This window comes from Chiloscyllium plagiosum, unplaced genomic scaffold, assembly GCF_037043375.1.
Source record: "Chiloscyllium plagiosum isolate Xiang-an unplaced genomic scaffold, Cpla_swu_hap1 HiC_scaffold_6, whole genome shotgun sequence".
Lineage (NCBI taxonomy): Eukaryota > Metazoa > Chordata > Chondrichthyes > Orectolobiformes > Hemiscylliidae > Chiloscyllium > Chiloscyllium plagiosum.
Genome location: NW_028270144.1, coordinates 97,583,126 through 97,595,178, shown reverse-complemented (window position 1 = coordinate 97,595,178; position 12,053 = coordinate 97,583,126). Strand labels below are relative to the sequence as shown.

The following is a 12,053-nucleotide window of genomic DNA, read 5'->3' as shown; positions in this document are numbered from 1 at the left end:
TGTTGAGCTGAGACCTTCCGAAGACTGGCTTGGGGATGCTATCTGACAATCAAATAAAGGGCTTCGCTGAAACCGACTTTCTTCTTTGAAAGTGACGAAAACCTACAGCCAAAACAAGCCATTAACACCTGCCTATACAAACACCTCATAATTGTAAACACTGCCTAAACTAGTAAAACGAGAGGGCTAATAGATCAGCTGGCTATCAAATACAGCATTTATTTGTATATTACCGAACAGCTTCTCTGTCCAACAATATCCACAACATACACAAAAATCAAGTATTCCTCTGACAATCCGATTGCGCTTTTTTTTGGACATTCCCCCTTCGTCTCAGGCAGCCACTTGGAGTTTCTTTATAAATGCTAGGATTAATTAGCTCTATTTAATGGCAGGCAATGACGAGCCCAAGAGCGATTGGATGCCGACGCCCGGCCCTGCCTTATATTTTACACTCCACAGAGCATCTGTGCTCCTCCAAACTGATCAGCAGCTTCAGAAGCACAGGCTGGAATACACTTGATCTGCTTCTTGACAACTTAGAGAGAGAGAGAGAGAGAGAGAGAACACGAACGCGCAAGGAAGCGAAAGAGAAAAACAAACAAACGAGAAGTTGCTGCTAATATTGCAGTGTTCAGTGTCTACTATCGCTGCCATCCAGATTTTATTATGAACGCTACCCTTTGAGATTAACACTGATCCAAGTGTCATTTTTTTTTAATTGCAGCACTTATTTTTATTGCTGAGTTTATTTCTCTGAAGTTGGCGCCTGTAAAACCGGCCGCATTGGATCCGTCAGCCTATTGCGAGACTCCGGTGTACAACCCGGATCTCTGCCCCAATATGATAGCTGCCCAAGCCAAACTAGTCTACCATCTAAACAAGTACTATAATGAGAAATGTCAAGCTCGGAAGGCCGCTATAGCCAAGACCATCAGAGAAGTATGCAAAGTGGTGTCAGACGTACTCAAGGAAGTGGAAGTGCAGGAGCCCCGGTTTATCAGCTCTCTCAACGAGATCGACAGCCGCTTCGAAGGGTTGGAGGTAATTTCACCTACCGAGTTCGAGGTGGTCCTCTACCTAAACCAGATGGGAGTATTCAACTTCGTGGACGACGGCTCCTTACCTGGCTGCGCCGTGCTAAAGCTAAGCGACGGTCGCAAGAGGAGTATGTCTCTGTGGGTGGAATTCATTACGGCTTCGGGATATCTCTCAGCGCGTAAGATCCGCTCCAGGTTTCAAACACTGGTGGCTCAGGCTGTGGACAAATGTAGTTACCGAGACGTGGTGAAGATGGTGGCTGATACCAGTGAGGTGAAACTCCGGATCAGGGACCGATACATCGTGCAGATCACTCCCGCTTTCAAGTGTACTGGGATTTGGCCGAGGAGCGCGGCACACTGGCCATTGCCTCATATCCCCTGGCCTGGACCGAACCGGGTGGCGGAGGTCAAGGCCGAGGGATTCAACCTGCTCTCCAAAGAGTGTTATTCCCTTTCCGGCAAACAGAGCTCAGCAGAGAGCGATGCTTGGGTTTTACAGTTTGCCGAGGCCGAGAACAGGCTTCTGCTCGGGGGCTGTCGGAAGAAATGCCTATCCGTTCTCAAAACTTTACGCGACCGGCACCTTGAACTGCCTGGACAGCCTCTCAATAACTACCATATGAAAACTCTGGTTTCCTATGAATGTGAGAAACATCCCAGGGAATCAGACTGGGACGAGTCATGTTTGGGAGATCGCCTAAACGGGATCTTACTGCAGCTCATCTCCTGCCTTCAGTGTCGCAGATGTCCACATTATTTCTTACCCAATCTAGATTTATTTCAGGGCAAACCACATACCGCTTTGGAAAATGCAGCAAAACAAACCTGGCGCCTCGCGAGGGAGATACTCACCAATCCCAAAAGCTTAGAAAAACTTTGAAAGTGAACGCTTACAATATTTAATAAGTGGTTTTTATTTTGTTACATATTAAAACTTGCATTTGTCGTTCAGTTGTGGCTGTTGATGTTTTGTGTACCGTGAATTCTTAGACGAACAAGCTGACTGGTTCCATCTTTTTGGATACTGCTGGACATGTTTTTGCTAGAAGAAGACATTACCATCAAGGTATTTGTAGATAAATATAATTGAAATTTATTGCTATCTGATCTGTCGAATGCAAAAGTTTACATTCTGGCGACAGTAGTCGTTTCAGATTTTTGCTTGTTCATTCCTTTATTACTCATTCCAACATTACTTGAATTGTTATTTAAACTATATCCAAATGGAAATCTGAACGTTGCGTATACATAATGCTTGAATATCGAATACTGGAGAAAATACTGAAAATATGCACTTGGAAGACACTGGATTAGAACATTTTGTGACAAAGAACATTTTGAAATTCCTGTTGCTGAAAATATTTAATTTGAAATTAATAAAAGCAATCATCAAAATTCTCACTGCTTGCAGTTTGTAATTAATTACTTAAAAGTCAAATATTCTGTAATTGAAGTCAAAGACTAATCACTTTTGCCAGTCTCGATAATATTTACAATGCAAACATAGGTTAATTAATTTTTTTAAATCGCCGAATGACAAAAGGTACAAAATGCCACAAACCAGTATAAATACCCTGTAGAAACGTAGTTATTGTTTTGAGATCGATAACATAAAACAAATACTATAGTTTTAAGAAATTGTTATAAATGCACTTATAAACAAAATTAGGAATTAACATAATCGGGTTATGTTTATGGAAATACTCTTTGGAAGAGGCATGACAAGCAATGGATTTTCACAAAAACACGTACATTTTATTTTATCAAAACCTATTATTGCATTTAAATTGTACTGGAATTTATTGTTTAGTCAAGCAATTTAGAATAAGGCGTAGACAAGTCTGGACATCATACTCAATTTGTACAATCTTCAATTTATTCATTAAATAATGAGGGAGCTGACTTAAACGGGCGTTTAACATGTTTACATATGAAACCTTATGGCGAATATTTTAACATCAAAGGGCAGCAAACTTGTCAACATACTGGTGTATTTTTGTTGTCTCAGTGTATTTTAAATGTCCGGATATTAGTATTGAATGAGTGCCGTAAAACCGCTTAATCTTTTCTGGATATTCTAGGCTCTCAGCTTTACGAAAAATACATTGGAAATACAAACTCCGAATGCAGAACATGAACAGACATACTAAGACGAGTCGAAGAAAACAGTATTGTCTTAATGTAAACTGCAGACTATTTCGCATCTGTATCAAAATTGCTCCCATCCTATTAAAAATAAACTTGCAAAGAAACTGATTAGGATTTTATGGAATTTGAGCAATGAGCATATGCAATAGGCCCTTTTTCAAATATTCAAAACTATAAATATATACCCATATATTTTAGACGAATTTTCGCTAATAAGGAATCTTTATGCAACACGTCATTAGCCCCTTATGAAACTATAAGTTGTTCTATCAAGTTAACTTTCTTGTAATACCCAGATAAGCATACCCCTGTAACAATTGCTTCAAAATAAAGACAACTACCGCAGTTAATTACTACGTTTTCATGCAAGAACGGAAAGAAAATACAATGCTGGTAATACGCAGACGAAGATGAAATGAACTGATTTCTCAACACCGATTAGACTTTCTCAATGTAAATGCAAATTGCAACCAAATCAAACCAATATAATAACTATAACATGGATAAAGAAACGAAAAGACATAGTAAAAATTATAGCATTAATAAGTGCCCGTCACTAAGTCCGAAAGTTAGTGGGTGAAATAAACCCAAATTGTCCTGCTATGCGTTACTTTGTGTACACCATGGTGAAAACAAGTATATGACATTTGGGAACAAACCATTAGTATTCTTTGCTGATTAACTTAAGCTGTGTTATTATTTGAATGTTGAGGGTTTTGTCCAGATTTGCTGCTGGGTGTTTCATGAATAGCTCGGCATATTATAAGCGTAAATCAAGTTTATGGGAACAGGATAAAATCGCGATAGAGAGGTCAAGCTAAGCGTTAAAAAGAAAGTCCATAAGAGATGGTTATATTTATTTAATTATACTTAGATATTAGTTTCAAAATGTTATACCAACCTAAACTTATAAATCTTAACTAAGTCAAATACCAACTACCGTTATGTCCATTTGGTCCTCGCAACTTTGTTTAGGATACTGCAACATTGTAAATATTTGAACTGCTAGACAACAGCTGCAATAAAACGGGGCCAAGGCCTAAATATCGTGGTTTGAAAAAGCCATCAACATTTTGTGGGCCCGGATAGACTAGGTTAAAGATCAACTCCCGTCTTTAGTCCTGCCAGTTTTATTCATTTAAACCTCATCAAAACGTATCGGCTACTTTAAATAAACGAGTCTCAAGAGATGCAGATATCAAACACTTTTTGACGTCTGTTTGTTGTACTGAATATCACGTACACTGACACGCATGCAGAACTTCGAGAATATTTTGAAAGGGGACTCGAACACGTGATCAATACATACAACGATATAATTTAAAGTGAGAATACCTTCAGTATTACATTTTACAATATGATCCCACTGGTCTCTACATAACATGGATTTATTACTACAGCCCAAGGCACACAACTGTGAAACCGACTCGGCCACAAACGTTGTTTATAGGCAAGGTTATTTTTTAAGATGTGAATCTGACATGGCTGCAAGATGCGGGTCGATCAATTTTATTGAACATAAATATTAGTTAGGCCGAGTTTCTTCGGTCAACACGTATAATATTAATGGGACAGAAATAAAATAGGGAGAACTTTTCTTTAAAAATTACACCTTACAGTGAGATTTTCAGAAATGCACAACTATTGGAATTAGCACAAATCGCAAAATACTCGTTTTCCTTTTCTGTTTCGAAGTATGCCCTTTTATTCAACTAAGATTACAGAAATATTTCTTAGCAATTCTAATCTTATAACGAAAATTGAGGTAATTGTAGATCATTTATAGTATTTTCCTAAACGCGCTAACAATATAAGACTAGTACAAAAATGACTTCCTGTAATTCAATGTAATTTATCAAAACGTCATTTTATATGAGCAAAAAAAAACATGGATTTCAGTAATATTTCTGTAAATTGTACTTGAAGTTTTCAAAGTCAGTATTCTTTCCATGCATGAATATTGTACTTCACTATTTAGTAAAAGTGTAATTGAATATGATAGAGGAATGCGACTTAACTACATATACACACACGATAGTTTTGATGTAAACAGATAAAAAATAACTTACTTTTGGGTCGATTTTTTTAAACCCTTGGTCATCCTCGTCTACTTCAAAATAGATTTCTGTAGTGGTGATAGACAAGGTTCCTTTAGCAACGACTACTGGTGCGATTAACTGAGCTGGAGTACTTAGGACAACAGGCCCTGCAAGTGAATATGCAAATTTTTATTTTGTAGATTTTAGCGGGCAACATTATTCCAAACACACAGGCCATTTTCAATGTAATATTTTGACGAAATCGATTTACCGCAATCACTTCGGAAAACTCTTAATGCACTGTGCACTAATATTCACATTTAATCATGGACTTAATGGAACATTACTTAGCAAGCACAGTATTATCATGAATGCACATAAACTAAAAAAAAACTTATTGATACTTCCTGAGATATCACTATGACAGCTCATTAGATAACTGTACGTGTATGGATTTTCTGAGCAAGATCTTCAAACATATCAGTTCCACAATACATTTCATTGATTTGAACGCCCTTTATAGATTAACTTTGAAATAACGTGGAAAAATAGAACCCATCGTTTTTATACGTCCCAAAAATCTCAAAACGCACTGCACAGTATAGAAAACAAATCAACATTTGTATTACACAGAACGCGCTTACACGTTAGTAAAATGCGTTGCTAGTTTTCAAATAACATCTTCAAATATTTTGATCACTGAAAATGGAATGATACATAGGGTCTATTTCGGCGTTTACTCTACAATCTAAATACATCTAAAGTTTTCTTGGGACATTTCTGATCTCAGTCAGCTGACCATCATCACGTGAAATACCATCATCTGGATGCTGAGTACTGTCGTCTCCATATTATAAATTTCTGCCACAACTAGCCGAACTCCAAATCTTTACAGTTGGTATATTCTATCGATCACTACACTGAACTGCTCCTTTAATCTCTCATCAATCTTAATCTGGGTTGCTCAACCAATTATGTTCGATATTGTTGCAAGATTACAAGTGGATTTGGTGTGTATTCCCAAAGCTCCCCTCTTTTGTGCTCGGAGAAAGCACCGCACGAAGCTCTTGGTTTTAGATCTCCCAGAAGAGATGTTTACTAATTCAGATAAAATGTTGAGAATTTATCGATGTTCGTTTCTTTTCGAAGGGAGGGCGCTTTCCAAAACACTAAATACATAGGATAGAACCTTAACTGCAGAACATTTGGAGAGGATATAAACATTGTACAGTTGCCTGGAGGGAATTAGAGGAAGACTGGGACAATTTGAGGTTAATCCAGTACAGCGGTAAAAAAGGGATTACGTTTTAATCTCTCATGGGATAGTGGCTTCATAATTAGGATCCAATATTAAAATGTTTGCATAAAACAGTACTCAAATAAGCACACACTCAAACATCTGAGACTGAATCAACTATGAAACTGTTTTTGTTTGTTTAGATATCGCCGGGAGTAAAACAGTCTGCTATCAGAATTTAATTTGAACGAAGTTGGAGATACCGTCGAATGGGACCTGTTCTGGCCTGATTTTACGAAAGGTTAATTCCTTAAAATGTGTATGGCAACTGTCTTTTTGCAGTTGGTCTCTGTAAATGTTTTCTGTCCTTTTTACAGAAATACAGTTTAGCTGTTTTTATTTGAATGGTTTCAAAGCTACAGTTCATATTAATGGTCAGCTCACATTAATGGACTGAATGTATACTTTGTTTATTGCACAATGTATATTCCAGTCATATTTAAAAGATAAGCTGCTAAAACATCCACTTTGTGACCACGTGTAATTAGTTAGTATGTAATTCGTATGTAATTAGTTAGTTGACATGCAAATTTACTTCAATCTCAGTAACACCCACGAAATAGACGTTGATGTGAGGCTCGATATTTAAAATCGAAATTTAAATGGAAATTAACGTTTACATCCATTCAAAATAAAAACTAGATTATAACAACATGTAATGTTTACCGTCGATTACATAGCACTGCAGCAGGGGAATTCTTGGTTTGATACTTGACCAATATCACTATTTGTCTGTGAAATTCGTAGATAAACGACGGGATGGGCACATGGAAGAATAAGATGGAGATGACAAGTATTGACAACTCGGGATTTAGGTAACGTGGAGCGACTAACAAAGAAAAGAAATAGTGGGAAAAGCTAGAGGTTTATCTGATTTCGGATTATATTTAGAAGTACACAAAAACGTGTTGAAATCGGGAAAGGTCGAAGTAAATATCGTGACATTTGGATAGGCAATGCAAACATTGAGATCCATCCGAGAAGAGCAAAGACGTAGTCACGCAACAAGGAAAATGACAGAAACCCAAACCTATAGATTATTCGGCAAAACAGATCACTCAAGCTAGAAGCCGAGACACATGCGGGAAGAGATACCAGAGGAGAACAAAAAAAATCTTTGGTCTGCGGCTTTCATGCTGGTCTACAATGAGGAGGGTAAAAATGCAGGAGAGGAAAACCCCGCCCCTGTGAAAACGTAGAGAACAGAGAAAACCAATAACCTGATTCACATGTGTCTTCCCGGGTACGCAACAGATGAATTATCAAAACAAAAAGACTATGATATGGCGAGTTGAACATTCGCCCAACAGAAAATATTTGGTGCACCGAAAGAAATAAAATGTAATTCACAGGCAAGTTTCACTGTGAACTGAAACTAGTCTAGTGCGTTTAAACTCTGAAAACTAGTTATAGTAAAAACATCTGAGTAGAATTTAAACATTTTGTTTGTACTTTTGATATTTTATATCCATCATTCCTTTGACAATATGCACAGAATATAACTGACACATTAAATCACTTGGTATTAGTAATGAGGCTTGCCTGGTATTCTAAATCGAATTAGGCTACAATTAAGCACAACATGTCGTTTAATTTTACTGTTTGTTTTGAATTTGTTTAATAAAAACAAGTTTAATGATGATGAAAAATCAGTTGAAACAACTATTAGTAGATCAATTTTCTCAGCCAAATAGTAACATTAGGAAATATATTTGGTTAAACAAATAGCAATACAATCACTTGTGGATGTTAATCTTCTGAAAAAAAAAGTGTTAGCAATTTACTGCGATATTAGCTCTTACACTTCATTATTAGGTCACATTTCAATTTAGAGATTTTGTAAAGCAAATGCAAGTGAATAAAGTGCCTCCTTTAGAGGTTTGATGTAGTAAACTTGTGACTTGCCTCTGGAAAGAAAGACTCGCAGACAAAAAAGCGCTGGAATAAATGTGAACAAAATGTAATTTTTAAAGGGATAGTAATGCAAATTGCAATCAACCCACAGAAGCTAGGACGATCCATCTGTATTGAATATAACAATAACTACACGACATTTACTTCAGAAGTATACGATATTCTAAACAGGCCTATTTAAACCCTATAATTTATTAACTGAAAACAATATATAATTACTTTCAGAAAAAGAAAGGGTTTCAATCAATTCACAACATTAACATTTACACAAATGATTAACGTTATATTTTCCACCTTTCACATTACTCGGTAAGCAGTGCGTATCTGTTTTCTAAGCTTCCTAGTTTTCAAAACTATAGGATTATATTCTATTGTCATATCATAGCAATGCATCTTCAGAAACTAAACGAACAATGTAATCATGGTTAATGCGCCAGCATTTGTATTGATCTTGTTGGAGTTTCGGAAATTGGCAGGTCGCCTTTTCAGTCTGGTGGAGGCTATTCTGCAGCAAAACATGAACCTCTCCCTGAACTATCCATTTCTTTCACTGTATTGACGAGGTTCCGTTTGCACGTAGAATTTTAGAGGTATATACAGTAGGGGAATGTTCTTCATTTTAATAGACAGGGCATCTCATCCTCTTTCTCTACCGGTGATTACCTGCCAGATTGTCGATCTCTTTTTCTTGTAATAGACTGACAGTATCGTCATCGCCCTCTAACATTAGCTCGGTTTCCGCATTCTGATTCACAATTGCCTGGGTCCGGAAAGTTTTCTTCGACTTCATAACATCCTCCTCTGCTCCTGCAAAAGGAATCATATTTTGAAAGAACTCCTCCTCATACGCATACCTGTTAATTTCCTCTTTTAACAGAGGTATTCAATAATTTACATACATCTGTTAAAAACATGTTTCCTTTGTTTTGTAGAACCAAGACGAGTGTCTTAAACTTTTGAATGTTTTTTTTGAAAATACTTAGTTTCCGATTGTGGACTCCACATTAGAGCGTTAGAATACAATTGCAATTCGTAAAACAAGCAACTGTACCGCGTTTCTGGTTCCGACTTACATAATATACCTGCATGTATATATAAACAAACTATGTACAAGAACACTAACATTGTGTTGAAAATATCTTAATAAGAGTACTGCATGACCAATCCATCATATGTTGAGACAAGTTTTACATTTGTTTAAAATTCCCTTTGACATTTTATAGATGCATGAAAGGATATCCACGTAAACCTGGTTAATAACATTTATAACGAGTTTAATTTTAAGACATTTCGGGAGAAGAGTCAAATTCGACTTCAAACGTTAACTCCGTTCCTCTCTCCACAGACGCTGGTAGATCTGCTGAATTTGTCCAGCACGTTCTGCCTTCATTTCAGATTCCTAGCGTCTGCAATATTTTGATTTTATTATTAAGCACTCACCTTGGGGTTTATCAAAGAACGTGTTACGTTCAAAATAAAATTGTATATCATGTTAGTTAGTTGATTCCTTAGAGTGAGACAGAGGGGCATGGTTCAGGTCGAAGTTATGGGGATTCAGCCTGGCTCTGAGCTTTTGAAATTACGTTTTCATGTGTCAATCACAATCCAGAAAAGGTGGACAGAGACACAAGGTTGTATTTGAACTGGAAAGAACTGGAAAGAACTGAATGGTAAGGAATGCCAAACATATTAGTAATCAGCTTTGGAATCAAGGTGGATAGTTAATATTTTGTTCGAACAGAAATTATCTTATCTTCAAGCTACTTTGGAAATTGCAACGTCTTGCTACAATTTATTTCTGAGCTCCACCTTGTGGATAAAAATATCTGGAGTCTACCATGTAACTGATGTTTCGTCTTATGAAAGCGTCCAATTACATATTTTTCCCCCAGTAGGTTCCACTCTCTACTTATAGATACACGAGGATAGGAGATTTGGCGTCAATGGTATGGGCGGCACAGATTTCGCGCCAATGTCGAATCCCTGGAACACAACAAAATCATTGGCACAGGGGTTCATTTTATTTGCAGTGTTGCAGCCTCTTCAAAATAAAGTGTTGTATTATGAAGTACTGCAGGAAAACAACACTTGTTCAATACAGAATAAAATTGTCATCCGTTACATATTGAATCCTCCTTGTTAATTTTATTTTTGAAAAATTAAAGTTGACTGGCAGCCAATATGCTAACAAATGGCAGGCAATAAACTGAATAGTTATGGATTAAATAAATACACAGATACAACATATCCTGAAACTTAGCAGGTCTATCAGCATCTGTGGAGATGGAAGGCTACGTTGATACGTTGATAACTACTTTGATTTGTCAGACTGCCTCTCCCTGATTCGGTTTCTGTCCCTCTGGTCTTTCCTTTCTTCCTCCCACATTCCCTGCCTTCTGTACTTCTTTAAATCTGTTACATAATTAAAATTTTGTAGCTCTGATATAAGTCAATAGCCTGAAACATTAACACTGTTTCTCCACCCACAGATGCCAAACATTTTTTTTATTGTTATTTCATGTTTCCAGCACACACAGGATTTTACAAGGTGACTATCCATCAGATAGTCAGATAGACCAGATTCAAAATGGTACAATTTGATCAAAAACAAATCAAAATAGTTCAAATTTAATAAGAATGCAAAGTGTAAAGTTACAGAACAGTAACCAACCTGAGACTCCGTCATAACATAAAAGATCAAATTGTCAAATCATTCGAAATATTCTATTTATTTCAAATACTATGTGATCCCTTCTATGTATCTGTCATAATAACCATCAGTATATATGGTAAAAAAAAATCTGACCATACTTTGGCAGTTCTGAACAGGTTAAATTGTTTCTTTCTGTGCACTTGGTATTCAGAAACATTACAGGTCAGAAATTGCCACAATGGTAGGTTTGGCAGTGAGCACTGTTAAATACACTTATGTGCCCCCCCATTGAAACTGAAACATCCTTGCACCACTAATTTCTGCAATGTTGATCTGAACATGATCTGATCAGTGTTACTGCTGCACCTTATGAACTATTATGCCCAAAGGCCTCTCTTTGATCAGTGGAAAAAAAAGACCAAACCAAGAAAATGAACCAGATGTATTAGATTTACCTCGAGAAAGAAAAAAATAAAGATGGAACTGAAGATAGTGGACTATGAGAGAACCAGACCAAGAAGAAAAGCAAGAACATTAAAAATAACTAATAATATTGTATCCCAGTGGAGTTACAAATTGCTTTATTGTATCTTGAGAAGATAATAACTCAACAACAGGGTTATGTTGGCATAATGTACAAATATTCTCAACCTTTACATGTTACACCTTTGGATCCATCTGTTATGATCAGTACAATGGGTGGCATTCCAGTTCTTTTATTGGAATTGCTAAATGATGAAATACCAATGTCTTTACAGTTTGCTTCTTGCATCCTGGTAACTGTCCAAAAAAATGATAATGCAGTTAGTGACCAACCACAGAAGAAAATCTCTATCAATGAACCTGCAGAGCATCCAAATGTGATAAAACAAAACTCCAAAAGTGGACAGCTTTGCGAGCTATGGAACTGAAGTCCTCCTAAGCATGTAACACTTAGTGCAACACATGCCTGAAAGTAC

The 12,053-nt window shown here is 36.8% G+C and overlaps 2 protein-coding genes across 9 annotated transcripts in view; one reads left to right on the top strand and one right to left on the bottom strand.

Moving 5' to 3' along the window:
* The window catches only part of LOC122551068 (neurobeachin), a 991,558-nt gene that overhangs the window by 354,500 nt on the left and 625,005 nt on the right, over positions 1-12,053 (bottom strand). For 4 of the 5 annotated variants that reach the window (XM_087988254.1, XM_087988250.1, XM_087988251.1 and 1 more), the window contains 2 exons: positions 9,105-9,248; positions 5,261-5,397 (listed from right to left, as the gene is read on the bottom strand). In XM_087988254.1, the coding sequence (XP_087844380.1) occupies positions 5,261-5,397; positions 9,105-9,248 (281 nt within the window). Of the gene's footprint in view, positions 1-5,260; positions 5,398-5,874; positions 6,016-9,104; positions 9,249-12,053 lie in introns of those variants that run through there. The other variant, XM_087988253.1, reaches the window with a different exon arrangement.
* LOC122547204 (putative nucleotidyltransferase MAB21L1) lies at positions 489-8,541 on the top strand. 4 transcript variants are annotated; one of them, XM_087988256.1, is made up of 3 exons: positions 489-2,109; positions 6,671-6,768; positions 7,275-8,520. In XM_087988256.1, the coding sequence occupies exon 1, from the start codon at positions 844-846 to the stop codon at positions 1,921-1,923; it is 1,080 nt and encodes a 359-aa protein (XP_087844382.1). In that variant the 5' UTR covers positions 489-843; the 3' UTR covers positions 1,924-2,109; positions 6,671-6,768; positions 7,275-8,520. The 4 variants fall into 4 exon arrangements, 2 of the variants coding, with proteins under 2 accessions (XP_087844382.1, XP_087844383.1); XR_006310916.2 differs by lacking the exon at positions 489-2,109 and adding an exon at positions 6,113-6,240 and having other exon boundaries at positions 7,275-8,448; XR_006310915.2 differs by lacking the exon at positions 489-2,109 and adding an exon at positions 6,255-6,518 and having other exon boundaries at positions 7,275-8,541.